Source organism: Melozone crissalis, unplaced genomic scaffold (assembly GCF_028551555.1).
Source record: "Melozone crissalis strain CALT ecotype California unplaced genomic scaffold, PUWL_Pcris_2 ptg000013l_1, whole genome shotgun sequence".
Classification (NCBI taxonomy): Eukaryota; Metazoa; Chordata; class Aves; order Passeriformes; family Passerellidae; genus Melozone; species Melozone crissalis.
This window is the reverse complement of record NW_026535791.1, coordinates 23,662,004-23,678,851: the sequence shown is the minus strand read 5'-3', so window position 1 is coordinate 23,678,851 and position 16,848 is coordinate 23,662,004. Positions and strand designations below refer to the sequence as shown.

Genomic DNA, 16,848 nt, shown 5'->3' with positions numbered 1-16,848 from the left:
ATTATGCTAATAAATTAAACAAGGCTGGGGAAGGCTTTCAAGCTCTGGAACATAATTGTCTCTATTGATCCTGGCAGTTTTAGCCAAATCCAAATAGCAGTCTCTCTAACACATGGTGGTTATACCTTAGATACACAGCTTATCATCAATGTGGCCAACCTTGCACAGAGGGTAAGGGCATTCAAAAGTCCTATGGAGAATTCAGTGACGACTCATATGATTTGTGAATTCCTAGAAAATAGTCTCAAACTTACTCAGTTTATTTAAATTAGATACAATCTAGGCTTCTCAGTTAATCACTCTGTTTTCCCTTGACCTTGCCAAAGCAAAACGTTTTCTTTTTCCCATTTTGTTTCCATCATCTCATATGATTTATCTATATTCATAGTTTCTTATCTCCTTGCTTGCACTCTGATTCCTTATTTACCACCAGCCTTGTGCTGCATGGATGTGGACAAGTGGAAATTTAAGAAAACAGCCAGTGTTTCAATACCCAGAAGCACAGAAGCCAACAGAAATTCCCTTTCAGACTTTTGATGTCTAATTGGGAGCACACACCTGTCTAGACTGAGGCAGAATATCTGGAGAATCTGGCTGCCAAATTCCAAGTACTGATTGCAGATGTGAAAAAGTTTTCAGCAACTCATGTCTGTAACCAGCTTAGCTCTTTATTGTTTCACCTCAGGAATAGAAAATAGTTTTGACAAATGGGCAGCTATTTACTCCCATTTTCTTTTTCCTGTCATTGCCTTCTTAACTCAAGCCGCTTAAAAAAAAAACCACTGATAGTTGCCCCTGTTATAGAAGAGGTTTCCCCTGGGGCCAACTGAACAAATCAGGAAAAACACAGCTGAAAATGGACTTGTTTGCAAAAATGTAGAAGTTAAGAATATTATAGTGCAAATATGTTTAGATGTGATTTAAAAGATGGAACCGTTTCCAATCTTGTTATCTGTAATTCAGTCAAGTTTATATTTTTTCATAAACTAGTGAAATTATTGCAATTTTACCTGTGAATCATACATATTAAGGTGGAGGTTAAGAAGGATAAAATAGGTGTGTCTATGAAAAGCATTATTATAGGTGATTATATCATAAACTGATACCAGACCCTCCACTAATCTAATATGGTTGCAAAATATCAGAATTAAAGTTCATCAAAAGGGAGACACCAGACACATAGGGAAAAATAGTCCTGGCCTGCACCAGGCACAGAATCCCCAGTTGAGCATGGGGAGGGGATTGTCCTTCTCTGCTCTGCACTGGGGCGGCCTCGCCTTGAGTCCTGTGTGTGGTTTTGGGCACCACAATATTAAGAAAGGCATTAAATTATTACAGAGTGTCCAAAGGAGGGCCATGAGATTTGTGAATGGGCTTGAGGAGCAGCTGAGTTCACTTGGTCTGTTCAGCCTCAAGAAGACTGAGGGTAAGACCGCATTGCAGTCTACAGCTTCCTCTTGAGGGGAAGAGGAGAGGCGGACACTGATCTCTTCTCTATGGTGGCCAGCACAGAACCCAAGGGAATGGCCTACAGATGTCTCAGGGGACATTCAGGCTGAATCTCCTTCACTCAGAGGAGATTGGGTGCTGGAAGAGGCTCCCCAGGGAAGTGGCTACAGCATCAAGACTGACATAGTTCAAGGAGCATTTGGACAGTGCACTCAGGCACATGGTGTGACCTTGGGGTTGGTCTTGTGCAGGGCTTAGAGCTGAACTCAGTGATCCCTGAGGGTCCTTTCCAACTCAGCTTACTCTGTGATTCTGTGTAATATAAATAGATTTCTAAACAATTGGTCAGGTAAAATTACATGGTGACCAGGAGAGCATTAAATCTTGTACAGCCTTGATTAGAGCAGCTTCTGAGTAAAGGCACCTGCCAATCTAAGAGTATTAACAGGAAGAGAGAAAATTAGACAACCAATGGTACTGATTTAAAGATAGTAAAGGGTGTTGAAGTTTCTGTGAAGATTCCATGTGAATAATTATGTTATTTTAAAGTTATGTCATTGATGTACTTGTAAAGCTGAATTTGATTAAAGCTGGAAAATATCGGCATGTGTTAAAATATATTCTATAAACTCTGTGTTAGGTCAGTCTTGGTGCTGTTTTGGAAGTGTTTTAGGATTCATATATATATATATATATATATATATATATATATAACTTCCGTTTTTTGTAAACAAATTAATAATGTAGTGACTACATATTTTTTATCCGAAATATGCACAAAGTTTTCTAATGACATAGATACATTATAATGTAATTATGACTTGTATAATTGAAAGTATGTAGATTATGTGAATTTTTTAGAAAAACAGTCCATCAAAATTATATGCTTCTTGTTCTATAGATATGCTTACAAGGATAAATCAAAGCAGCTTTACCACTGTTTTTTGTAAAGCATATATTTGACCAGTAAAAAATATGTGACTTCATTAATCTCTCCACACTTTGCTGCCTTTTTTGGGTTTATTCAAATAGACAAAGTATGTTTTGTCTGTGATATAGCAGATATAACTGTAACTTAATAGGAAACAAACCTTCCTCTTTTGCATATCTACTCCTTGTGAGCCAACTGAGGAAATCGGAAGCCAACACAGACAGCTGCAATGGCTATGCAGAAAGTATGGTTCATATTTCAAGCAGCAAGATGATTGATAGCAAAAAAATCTATGATTGAGATCTCCCATCTGTCCTGGGATAGATGGATGTGTAGTCTTTGATCTTTTAAGAATTCAGTATAGCAGTTATACAGATGAGTGTTTCTTCCCCTTATTTTCTTAGGTAATGCTTCTTTCTTGATCTTAAAACTCAAGATTTCATTATTTTCAATTTTGCTTCAATAGTTCAGAGAAGACTGAAACTATGGATTGATATTCTGTTGTTTTTCTGCTATTGGTGACTGTGGGAGCCCTCCTTTGAAGATACAAAAGAGCTGTGAAGTTACTATAGATTTCCTATATCAGGAAATTTAATTAGCATCGGACATCTAATTAGTATGCATTCCCAACAGTGATCAGAAGAGTAGGTTGGTGCTTTCATACTGTTAATGAAACTGGAAAAGCAAAATCCATTTAAGCAATAGAAAACTAAAAATCCTTGATTTATTTATACACCTCTGAAAAAAAGAGAATATTTCATACATGGAGGAGGTTCAAGCCCTACAGTATAGCTTTTAATTAAACTTTATTTGGGAGAGTCTTTAATTAAAGTACTGTCAAGTGCCTTTGTCAGTGTTATAGCTAATAACACACACAGGGCAGACAGCAGGGATGTAGCAAGTAGGAACTCGCCTTTAAGCAAAAGGACCCTTAGGTTCTTGCAACACAGAAACGATATTAATTAAATATCTCAAGGAGATTTCTTTCTTGGTTTGGTTTGGGGACTTTTTTTTGTTTTTTAATTGGTGAAAGCCAGTTTTCTATGTGAACAAACATTGATGACAACTCAGCAATACTTTTGGCTTGTGCCAATTAATAGTGTCAAGAGTCCAGGGGTTATCACAGCCACTGGACAATGCTACAACATGCTGTTTGAATGTGACTGCCATTGTTTGAAGATGACAGTGTTTGGAGTAAAACTGAGACCATTTCATTCCCTTTTGCCTCAGTGCTAGAGGGAAGTCCCAGACAAGTTTAACTCAATGGATACAGTGTAAGGTATTTTATTAAAAGCCCGTGCTAAGACAAATAATGCCTGGATTTTAGGTACTGGTGGCATTTTTACAGTGTTTCAGGCTACTCCTCTCTAGTATATATTGATCACATTGAGAAGTGGTGTTATTCTGATATTGTAAAGGTCTTTGCCTTTACCCCTGTGTCACGTTGAGTTTGTTCAAGAGTTATTTGTTCTGTAGTATCATGTTAAAGATCCCTGGGAAAGTGGACCATGTCTAAGTAGCACTTTTTGAAGGAGGCTATCACCTGCTGCTGTCCCACTGCATTTTCTCTGCCATATATTTGATGGTTGACTTTGCACTTGCAGAGAATAAGCCCTTTAATTTCCATGCATTTCAGCTGGGAGATCATTTGTTCCAGGAACTCTGGGATGATTGATAAAAGGACAAATTAAGGTAAATGAATTGATCTGAAGGTCTTTATCAGTTGTTGTGTAATGGAGAGTACAGAAAAATGGTCACATATCATATTAGGTGCTCATAGACATTGAATAAACTTAACTTCTGGATGTGGAGGGTCCCCTGTGAAAGTCTCTTCTAGAAGCAGATACTTGTCATGATACGTCATACTTTTCAGGAGTCAATAAAGAGAGTTATCCAAAGAAGCCTTCTTTATCAGGATTGCTCTAGTTTAGGAAGTAGGAAGTGGTAGTGATGGCATGATCTGTAGAGCCATAATTCAGACTTTTTGTCCATGGATGTTCCACATAGACTACACTTCAAAGTTCATATATACCTCTGCTCCAGTTACATTTCAGATTGACATTTTCATATATAGTATTCCGCATAAGATTCTTATTTATGCACCTGGATTAAATTCTCAACTATACTGTCCACATGTACAATGCAAAAATCTTTCAAAATTCCTCAATGTAACTGTAGGTTCAGATTGTTGTCTCCTGTCCTCTGAGCCTGCTTGGATCAAAATACCTTCCTTCACAGAATATTTTTCTGATCCTAAAACAAACTGTGGCCTTTCACATAATTCAGGTCTATAGGAAAGAACTTCAAAGACCCATTTATCAGAAAGAACTGCAGAGACTGACTGCCTCCTCAATTTTATTTATTTATTTTTTTTAGCCAGTCTCTGAGGATCTTGTTTCCATCTGGAGCTGATATTTTCCATTCCTGTCACTGAAACACAAAGTCCTTGCTCATTCCAGGAGCTCTACACTACACTCCAATGAATTGTTATTCTTCCTTTTACCCAGGATACTTCATTAGCGGACAGAATTGGCAATTATGTACCAGGAACCAGCTGTTGTCTCATTCTTTTGGCAAAGTATATGATAATCGCTTAGGAAAGAGCTCTGAATTGGATATCCATAAATTTTAAGTATTCAGAATTATCCAGAATATTATGGAGAGATGGATAGTGACTGTGTTTCCTCGTACTCTGATGCAATCTGTTATTCCAGAGAAGTCAATAAAAATAAATTCAGGCAGACACAGGGAAGCAATGAGTATGGAGGTGAAGAGCAGGTAACTGGGTACACTTCAGGGTGCATTTTTAAAGCTGTCCCTCACTAGGCTCAAAGTTCTTCATCTCCACAGTGAGATTAAAACAAGTACTGAACATTAATACAGGACACGGCTGGAAAGTGAGTGTTCTTTTGAATGAGTATCATCCCTCTATGCCGCATCTGGCACATGCCAGCCTGTTGCTTAAATGGCATCAGTGAAGTGATTGGACAGGCTGCTGTAGGATGGTTTGCCTCTTTAATGTGTTTGCTCCTACATTGGACATTTGTACCCATATCCATGCTCTTGAGCTCAGCTGTGTATCCCCAGTTCCAAAACAAATCAAAAGAATCATGAAAAATTGCAATGATAGTTTGTGAAAGAGGTCCTGACCTTTCAGGTGTTTACTCCTGCTCCTGCGTTGAAAAACACCTTCACTGCCTTTCTGCTCTGTGCCCATTTGACAGCAGCTGTGATGAAATGTAGCCTCAGAACAGGATGTGACTGGAGTGCTCACATCTTCCAGCAGTGCAAGCCAGACCAAAGAAAAGTAGATTTCATTAGGCTGTAAGGTAGACTCATAAGCAAAAATCTTTTCTTGGCAATTGATGCCTCCATTTCTGTAACTTTTTGTTCTCTAAGCATGGATTTGAGCTGCTCTGTGCTGTAGCACAAGCTGCCAAATCATTGCCTGAGAAGTTAAGAAGCTTATCTGGCAGAGGTGAGTGCTCCTGCTTCTGAGCTAGCATCAGGTATGGAGAATAAAATACTGCTCCTTCAAATCTGAGAGCTGAGCTCCTCTGTCCTTGAGACATTTTTTTCTTTTTCCTTTTTTTTTATTTTTCTCACCAGAGGCTAAATCTTGATCATGTTCAGTGTAATAGAAAGGTTGTATCTCTCCAAGAAGTAGTCAATATTTGGTACAAATCTTGTGGAATGAAACTTCCCCCCCTTCTCAAGCTGAAGTTTGCTTTTGTTTTCAAGCATAAATTCCTCGAGTGCCTTTTGATGTGTGCAGCCTGATGAGCAGAACATACAGTCTGGACAAACATAAGTACTGAAGTCCATTGACTAAAAGCAGTTAAGAGAAACTAAGGCCTTGCAGATTAAATGAGCTTTTTGAAATAATTCTTGTCATTTCCCAGCTTATTTTTTGAATGAGTGCAAAATTTGTTCTGTTTGAAATTTAATTAGTAAGCGCTGTTTATATTTATGTGTTTTTTGAGGTAGCTTTTATCTTGGCTTGTTTTTTTCTTTGTTTTAAACTGTGAGGTTTTATTCCTCTATTTATATACATAATTCCATATTTATATACTTAATTACAAATGCAATGCCTGTATATTAGCTGAATAACTGGTGAAAAAATTGCTAACGTAATGGTCCTCTGTGCAAGTACAAACCAGTAATATTTAGCATTTAATCCCAAGAATGATGTTCATATTTTGACAATTTTTCTATAACTAATGGAAAAACATATCTTCTATCTCAGAGTGCTAAGATATCTTTCTTCACAGTTGATAAAAATGTTTTATTAAGATGAGGCTCACAGCTAAAATGATTTGCTGCTTTTAGTCCTATTATTTGTATATGCATCTTACAGGTGCCTAAGTTCAAGTGTATAAAATGAGCTAAGGCATGTGAATGGCATAAGGAGAAAATAACATTTTAATGTCTCTCTCTAAAAAGCTGATCTGTATGAGTCAGTGGACAAATTTTCTTTAATATTTGACATTTCACTTATACAACAGAGGTGTTTTGGTTTGTAGCTTTGAGGGTTTTTTTTCAGAACAGGAGATGAAAAGGTAACGTGTTGTGGATTATTTTGGTTAACATAGTTTTCTGATCTTTAGCCAGACATTTGCAAGAAGTTTCCTGCTCAGAGGGATTTTAATTTGTTAATAGCATTTCCTTATCACTCTGCAATGGTGTAATTTTCCATGCTATATAAATAAAGAAGACTGGCAGTACTGACGAAGGTCACACGATTAGGCCAGTTTAGTCCACTTACTCAAAAGACATTAGGGTGCAAATAATTGTACAGTATTTTAAAAGAGGGACTCTAGTCAATTTATAAGAATTCTGATATTACTGTGATGGTGGGTTTTTTTCATTTTTTACAAGCTGTATATTTATATCTCTGGAATAATTTATGAAATTATTTCATACATGATAATATTTAAATGAAGCGATCCTACAAGAGAGGTGGAATGGGGATATATATAAAGAGCACATAGAGACAGAAAAAAGGCTTCAAACAGAAGTACAGTAAGTTTCAATTAGATAAGAGGAAGAAATTCTTCACTGTGAGGGTGGTGGGCAGCAAGTTGCCCAGAGAAGCTGGAGATGCCCCACCATGGAAGTGTTCAAGGCCAGGCTGGATTGGGGAAACCTGGTCTAGTGGGGCATGTCCCTGCCCACGGCAGGAAAGCTGGAAGTAGATGATTGCTGTGCGACTGAGGAACAGGACTTCAAAGGAGGGGTGCAAAACATAGTCCAAGCAAGAAGCCAAAGCCCAAGCAAAAAGTCGGGGTCATTGAAGTTGTTTACTGAAGTTGCAGTATTGTTCTCACAGTTTTATACTGTTACAGCTCCAGGCAGCCACAGTTTTGATCAAAAATTTCCCACTAGCTGCATATTGTTCACATTACTTGGCAGCCTTACAAAACAGCATAATTTCAAGCACCTTGATAGTTACATATACAGTTCTTTTCCCAGTTCTTTTTCATATCTGTGATCTCATTTCCCAGGGTCTGTATCCCACCAAAGCCAGAACAACCCATTCCATGAGTTCCTCTGTGCTCTCTGTTCTGTCCCTTATTTGTTGTCCCATAGATGATCTTTATGGTCCCTTCCAACCCAACTATTCTGTGATTCTAAATAAGCACAATTAACCATAAAGTGGCTTCTTCCTCAAGTACAACTGATGAATGTGGTCTGCAGCAAATAATTTATAGAAAATGAAACACAATTTGATCAGAAGAAACCTCTGCTAAGTGAATATATTGTGTTCTGTTCTCTTTTCTGAAAACATCTTCACCTTTATAAGTATGGAAGACAATACAATGTAGAATTTATCTTTTAAGGCATAGGTCAAACTGGAGACTAAAAAATGTTCTGCTACACAGACGATACTTTTTGTAGCATTCTTCATTGAGTGGTGCTCGTGGATAGACATAAGAGGTGATTTTACACACTATGTCACTACCAGAAATTGACCATAACAGAGGGAAGTGATCATCAGAATTGAACCCAAAGAGTATTTCTTCATCTGAAACCTGATGGCTCTAATGATTCCAGTGCTGTGTTTGGGAGCAGAGTAACTGAATTCATGTCAACAAATATGAATATCAGAAGTGTCTCAGTAACGCAAATGAAGGTGCTCATTTTGTAGCTGAAATCAAGAAATAGCCATTCAGGGAGTGATTCATCTCATTCTGCAGTACATGACTGAAACCGAGCAGATGAAAACAGCTCTAAGGCTTCCTGTTTCTCTCCGTGAACTGTAAAAGGAGATCTTGAGTGATTAGGTCAGGTGGTTACCTCAGAGTACCAAAGATTTGGAATGATTAAGGCAAGCAATGGCAGAAAGGTTTATTATAGCAGTGTGTGAGGCATAGCACCTTTTAAATAAGGTTTTTCCAGTCTTCAATCGGATTAGATGATTTTTCAAGAAACCAACTTCTTATTGTAGTCAGTTAATCTACTATGCATAAGATGAATGAATATTATCTTGATACCATTTACTGCCTTTTAAAAATTTTTTTTTTAAATTTTAAAAATGGATTAGCTCCTAAAACAGATTACCCTCCAGAAATAATTTCACTCAACAACATTTCAAAAGTTCCACACAACTGGTCAAGACACATGAAATAGAAAGGTTAAGAAGATAAATACCTGATTTCAAGGAATTGGTTTTAGCCTTTGTTTCTTATTCCTTGACACTTCCCATGATTTCCGTTGTACACACAACACTCTTAAGAATGTTGAAGAGTCTTGTGGGTAAGTGTGTAATTACAAAAGAGAAAAAAAACTACTGTGAACATGATGTAAAATGATATTATGATGTGTCACAAATTTAGGTTAAAATTCATTGCTTATACACAGAGCAAATGACCTGTACCTACTGAGTTGTCCTACCACAGGTCCAATCTGTTGGTAAATACATGCGGGACGCTGTTCCTATAATATAAACTGACCTTATTTAACATCAGACAAAGGTGGGCAAAGGTGCAGTGATTCCCTGTAAACCAAAATAGTTCTAAAGTATAGTCAATAGTGTAGGAGAGAGAATAAAAGAGAAAAAGAAACCAACCCAAAACAAACAAAACAAAAACCCAAACAGAACCCCCAAAACAACAACAACAAAACAAAAACCAGCAACAAACAAAACCTCACAAACCAACTCCAAGACATAACTGTCCCTGAACTTGGGAAAAGGTCTAGTAACAGAACAAGAATATCAGAGAATTCTTATTTTATCTCTGCTTCACATTTGGTAATGAGGTAATAAAATTTATGTAGTTGTTATGAGAATGCATGATAAAGACAGGCATTTTAATTTCTGCATAAGCAATGCACATAAAATTTTTCACAAATACAGCTATAGTTTAGAATAACAATTAGAATTCATTAAAGCTCTTTTGATTTTTTCCTCATATTTTTTCATCTTAATTAATGTAATACAAAAGGAGATTTTAAGCTCTAGTTAATTTGTTTTTCTCAGACTAAGGTACTTGTGCAAGCTTTTAGTGCATAAAAATATGAGGGGGAGGTGAATTGAAGAAGCAGTAATATTAATGCCCCTTGAATATCCCATTAAACATTTTTAAATAGATGCTTGGATCTTCTAATTGCCAATATGAAACTGTGTGAAGATTTCATATTTTATATACAGAGCCCCTTAACAGCTTTCTTTTTTCAAACTCTGACCATGCTAAACACTTGATATCCCAGAGGAATTTGCATAAAATGTCACAGCACTCTTTTGAAAAAGGGAATACAGACCCTGTGAACAAATTTATGAAGGTGTCTTGATGTTTAAAAAAGAAGATAATCAAGATTTAGAAGACATTTAGATGGATTAAAAACCTATCTATCACTGAAGCTAAAAGAATGAAGAAAAAAAACTTTTTAACTCATACTGAGTGTATTGTTCTAGCTTTTATCATAGATATATTAAGTAGTAAATTAGTATTTCTGAATTTAGTTAAAAATAAGTAAAGCTATAATATATTCTTATCCCTAGATGTCCCAGAAGTGGTTGCATGTTTACTTCCTCTATTACAGTGTAAAGCAGAAATGTGTTCACACTCTTCTATACAAATGTGAATAATCTTCTTCAAAATTTCCATGTTAGTTACATAAAGAAATACATAAATAAGTTATTAATAAACTAGATAATATGTTTTATTGATTTAAACTTAGTTTAATCCTACTGTTTCCCAACTAATGCTGTACCAGGACTAGTGTACCTTAAAGTGAACAGAAAATATCTCAATTTGAAAACAAATAGATTGATGTGGTTTCAACTGATTCCTTTGGGTTCTTCTCCTAAGGGTAGCTGCCTTTAGTGATAAAAAGGCCAAACCATGAGGGTGTTACCTTTCCTCCTAATGTTAGGATATTGAAAGTGATTCTTTCTATATTTATATCATTTTGCAAATGATACCTGGATCAGTTTTGTAGGGCCAGAGACTTTTTTGAGCTCATTGTTGAAAAATAAATAGCATTTAAGAAAAGGAGATTTAGAATCCCTTTTTTTTTTTGTTTTTGTTTCCATTTCTCAGTTCATCCAATTTTCAAAGGTGTTTTACACATTTTCAATTTTTTTACCTCTGTTACCAGGATGGTCAGTTTTAATCTGAAAACAACTATCTTTTGAATGCTTCCAGAATTTTGTGTTGAGCCAGCGGGCATGCAGCAAATGCGGGAGTGTCATTGATGAATATGTGGGTCAGCCAAGGATCTGCTGCTGAGTGTGCCTTCTGACCACACTGCATAAAGATGGGGTGTACAGAAATTGTGAGAAAAGGTTAGATAACATAAAAAAACCACTCATGCGACATTAATAAAAGAATAAAAATAAGGAAAGGAAACCCACTGAAATTAAGCTGTGTGCTTGATCTGATGCTCTGACCTATAGAAAAGGATGTGTTATAACTAAATCTAGTAAAGTATAACTTCACAGTTTCCCTCTTGTATTAAAAGCTCCAGATCTAGTGAAAGGAGAAAAGATCAGATGTGCAGTGTTAATGTTACTTTATTTTGGGTTTGGTATTGCAATATAAAGCATCTTTTCTTTCCAATGGCATGCTGTTGTGAAATTGAGGATTTTAGAACTCCTTAGCACCATGCAATATAATTATTAAGATTTTTAGATTTTTTTTATGTGACTGCAAATACAAAGCTTTTGTGGGGAAAAGAGTGAGTTTATCTAGGTGTTAAACTATAATACTTTTAAGAGAAAGATCAATATGCACTTAATCCTCTTATAGTCAGAAATTATTTTTTCTGAGGACAGCGCATTACCATCAGAAGTATTTTTTGACAATTTGTATTAAATTTGCACATTTTATTTTCCTTTTTTTTTTTCAGTTCTCCAAAATATCCTTGTAATCTTTAGCTTGAAGATTTTTAAGTTATTAATGTAAGAGATTTATAAGATTCTAATGTAAAAATAAAATTTAATATTATAGTTGGGGGGAGCATTATAACATGAATTACTTATTCCAGCCTAAAATAAATTCTTTTTACAGTTTATTTTATTCTATTTTACATTTATTTATTAAAAAGTGTGTCAGTCTACAAAGGTAAAGATAATGACTTGTGAAATTACAGAATTAAGTGCAATATAAGTATTAATTAATGGTTCTTTCCCCCAATATAAATTATTTTAGAGGAACTATGTGTTACGAGAAGCCTGCCATATGTTGCTCAGATAGCATTAATCCTGAAGTCACATTATGAATAAGCAACACAATGTTTGAAGATTGTTAAGTCTTGTTTTGAAGATGTATTTATGGGTTTATTCATACTATACTAAGCAGTTATTTCATTCTTTTCAGGGAAGTAAATGGCTGTGAGGTTTGCTCTGTGCCACTGAAGATAACACAAGTTTTATTATGAATTTCAATAAAAATAAGAAAAGAAACCCAATAAAAAAGCATTCACAGCCTGGCTGATATTGAGATATTCCAAGTCTTTTATTCCATTTGATACAGTACAGTCTCTCTTTTTATGCCTGTTATATAGTTCAATTAATAGTAGTTTAAAAAGTAATATTTCTAATACTGCAATTTCCAGGTCTCTGGGGTGTTCAGTCAGGGAGATTAATCCTTCTTTTCTTCACTTTTTCTCTGGAGTTATTTATATAGAGCTGCAATTATTTATAAAAATGCATTTTGATACTGTATGTTTTGTAAATACTAAGTAAATAAGTTTAAATTTGTTATCAATATTTCTTTTTTAGGCTGCCTGGAATTAAAAGAAGACACCATTGAAAACCTTCTAGCAGCTGCCTGCCTTCTCCAGCTCCCCCAAGTAGTGGAGGTTTGCTGCCATTTTCTAATGAAGCTTTTGCACCCATCCAACTGTTTGGGAATACGAGCGTTTGCTGATGCACAAGGGTGCACAGAGCTTATGAAGGTGGCTCACAACTACACCATGGTAAGGCAGTTTTGGAATATCTAAATTCAAATCTTGTGAGTCCTATATATCCTCTACAAGTAAAGATACTGTGTTAGGTATTGGGTTGAAATTATTCTGTCTTATATTTGGTATTTCTATGGAACTTCATTTCATAAGTGAAAACCATTATAGTGGTGATTCCCAAGAACTTCAGTGAAGTTATGACATTTGGCCTTCTATGATGGATGCACTGTTTGCTGGGTCAGAATGGTATATAACTTATTTAGGTGCATGCTCTCATACAGGTGATAATAGTAAAGTGTATGTAAATCTTTATAATGCTCTTTATTCACTTTAGTTTAGCTTTAGGGAAGCTTTGTAATTGTCATTGTTCTGCATGGGAACACTGTGAAGGGAAGTTTTGTTGGGTAGTTGGCTTGGAGTTTTTTGTCAAAAATTTTAGTCATCCTTTTAGTCATCTGTGAAGTAGATTAAGAAAGGAACTTATATAAATAGGAAATTTTATCTGCTAATATTTAATATTTTTCTAGTTTCATCTGACAGAACAGGTATGGAATTAATGTCAAAATTTAATCAGAAGTAATGAAGCAGAAATATACTACTTATTCAGAAATAAAATCATATTGGTAGCCATTTGATTTTTCATAGTTTGACAAGATTAATACATCTGGTTCATGAAATTAAGCTTACATAAAGAGTAGATTATATATAATTTATGAGAAATTATGGTCCCTTTATGTCTCTACTGAAATTATTATTGATGTAATAGAGCACATTTCAATGAATTTCTTTCTCTTGTTTAGCATTTATATCCTTATTTTATTTGTTCTTTTCTATAACTAATAACACATTACAATTCACAGGTTTAACTGCGTTTTTTTACCACTACAGTTCAAGTAGTTATATCCATGTTACACTTCTGGAGCAAGTTCTGTGATTTGTCTGTATTACAGGTCCAAGCTAGTCAGGTAAACCTTGGTATGTCAGTAGAGAGAAGTAACCTGTCAGAGAAGAATTCATATGATCTGCTTTTGAATGAAATTTTATTAGGACTGAACAGATGTGTTTTAAAAAAATCCAGCCTTTTTATCAATTTATTTCTTAGATTTATATATTACTTTTATATTTTCAGTTTGTTTTGTTGTAGGAACATGAGAAAAATAGAGAAAAAAATTTATTTCAAATTTTTTTAACTGTTTATGATTCTTTAAAATAACTTATTGAAATGTTTTTGGGTGAATTAAATTACTCATTATAGTTCATTTGAAGACTTGTGACTAATACATATCTAATGTATCACAAAGTTCACAAAGATCCGTGCCATGTCTCAGATATTGGGTATATGGTTTATTAATATTTTATGCTGAGGTCTAAAATCTCAATTATGTGTAATGGGGAAATCACAAAAAAATGGCAGATCATAAAGGAAGTCAGTTTTAACTAATAAGCAAGCTCTGATTTATCTTCAAGGGCATTTGCAAGCATGCACAAGTCATGCTTTCTCTTTGCAAGAAAAACAGATAATCACCATGAAATGACAAAATTTTTTCTGACCCAGTGAAAACATAACCCTAAAAGATAAGCTTCATAGTGTGTGAAATTTTCACAGACTTTGTGTTACTTCATTTGGGTGTGAGTCTGCTCCCATCTAATTGACTTACTGGTTTGTGTTAGCGTGTGTGGAAGACCAGTTCTGAGTGGGGAAGGAGTGCCTTATTGCCTATCTTCAGTGCAGCACTTTCAATCAAAGAGAATCTACACAAGAGAAAAGTGATTAGTTCCTCTGCATGGATACATAACCAGGGAAAACTCACACGTTCAAGGAAGATACTCTGAGGGGTGTGATAGAGGAACACCAGAGACTGGGAATATGAAGAAAGGGGAGGAAAGTGAGGAGCACAGGCAAAGAGCAGATGCGAAGTCTCTGAGGTGGCAGAAATCATTATTTTTTCCTTCAGACTTCAGGACAGTAGTGGAGACTGATGAGGGCAAACAGAAATTAGGACAAGAGGGAGTTTGTTAACAAGCTCCTCCAGTCTTATGCAGAGGACTTGAGGGGAAATGCTGGCTAAAAAAAGGATGGAAAATAGTTCTCTCACTTTCCAGAGAACGTCAAGATCCCTTCTTTAAGGCTTTTTGGGGTGCTTTTTTTAAGAGTTCAAAGTGGTGTATCTCAAATTCTTGCTACGTGAATCTTCTTCCATAGTGTTATTGCAAAAGCTTGTTATGAATGGGAAGTAAAAGTACTGCCTTAACTCTGGAATCTTGTGTAGTTGTTTGCTTGAGATGAAAACCTCAAAGAAACAGTAGTTCTATACTGGTGTAGGAATGGGGAGCAAGACAAAGTTTTTCAAATAATCTAGCAAAAATAGTTTTATAGGCATTGCTTATATGATTGTGTAATAATTTTGAGATATTACTCAAGTTAAATCTAATCTTTGAATAATTTTGCTTCTTGGCTAATTACATAGTTGAAATTAAATATTATTTATTCATTTGAAAAAAAACAAGTAATAAAACAATAGGTCTCTGCCTGCATTATACCTGGCAAATGTTATAAAACTTTTCTCTACCAATTACTTTTAAGTAGAAAGTCATAATTGTCTTCACAAGAGCATTCTAATGAAAATCAATATATTTTCAAGAAATATTTTGCTTCATTGAGTCTCCATAAATGTTTTAGTCTTCATTTTTCAACGAAATCTACTTGCCTAGTCTCAGACTTGATATAAGCTCTAAATTACACTGTTGTTATATAAGTCACTTTGTGCTTTCACATAACATCTTATGAGGGCAAGACATTTGAGCTCATAAACTTCTTTATAGTGAAGAAGAAAAAGCTCCTGAAGAGCAGACCAATTAATTTAAGAATCCTGTTGACAGGAGATATATAATTTCAGACATGTTTTTTGTCACATTGAATAACTTTTATTTCCCTAACCATGAAATCTGTGGAAACAAAGAATACAAACTTTTATTTGCATAGGACTTGCAGTTATGTCCCATTTGTAAATAAAATTTGTTAACTATAAAGTTATATATACCTTTCCAGGAGCAGAAGTATAATATCCCTGGTGTTTACTGGGATATTTAGCCTTAAGTGTCAAATATAAAATTATTAATTTGTAATGCAAAATCTAAGCAAGGAAGAGCAAATGTGATCATAGAAGAGGGGAGAAAGTGAGGAAATGAAGATAAGAAAAGCAGTGAAGGAAAACCAGATGACATTTGAAAAATCCTAGAAAATACATTTGCCATATAGTAAAATACGAGATTTGTGGAAGAAAAGAGAAAGGTAGATTTCATAAAAATTTGGTGAACAATGAATGTTGGAGATTTCTGTATTTGTGTTCCCTGTGCTTTTTAGAAATGGAACTTGGATGGCAACATTTTAAATGAAAGCTTTACAAGGTAGAACTTAATAAGAGAAAAAATGTAAATTGTCATTGGTTTCTTTTTTAGGCACATCAGATTTAATATAGTTTGTTTTATTTCTGAGGTATGAAGATGCCCTACCAGTGTTTTATGGTGTGATATTTTATATTTTTTAATTAATTTTTAATGGATCTGCTAATTTAAATGGCAGCACAAATATCCAAGTCTCTTGATTTAAGGCTTCTGAACTTCTTAATTGCAATCTGGGTTGTTACTAGCTTGTCAGTTTCTGAAAGCTTTCAATCTGCAGAACCATATGTCTGATAAGTTTAAATTCCTAGTTTATTGCCAGAGTTAAGTTAGATGATTGTAGAATGAAATGCATGTGTGATGTCTTAAAAAAAAAAAAAATAATAAAAGCAGCAAAATTAAACATATTAATGAGCTGAAGCAAATTATTTTTTCAAGCAAGCATTTTTAGTGACAGTTCTTTAGTCTAGTTATAAGGGGCTTCATCTATAGGGAAGCGAACCTCTAAAGTCTGCAATTTATCAGCTTGTCATAATTATCAGAAATTTCAGTCATACTGTATGGACTTATCTGTCTCTAGAAAACAGAGTGAAGTGTAATTTGAAATTGTGATGGCCATCTCATTGTGATGCAATTATTTTTAGAGTAGAAAATGTTTT

At 35.0% G+C, this 16,848-nt stretch overlaps 1 protein-coding gene across 2 annotated transcripts in view; it reads left to right on the top strand.

Annotated features, from left to right (window-relative positions):
- The window catches only part of KLHL1 (kelch like family member 1), a 187,689-nt gene that overhangs the window by 72,399 nt on the left and 98,442 nt on the right, over positions 1–16,848 (top strand). For both annotated transcript variants that reach the window (XM_054271674.1, XM_054271673.1), the window contains exon 4: positions 12,606–12,802. In XM_054271674.1, the coding sequence (XP_054127649.1) occupies positions 12,606–12,802 (197 nt within the window). The remainder of the gene's footprint in view (positions 1–12,605; positions 12,803–16,848) is intronic.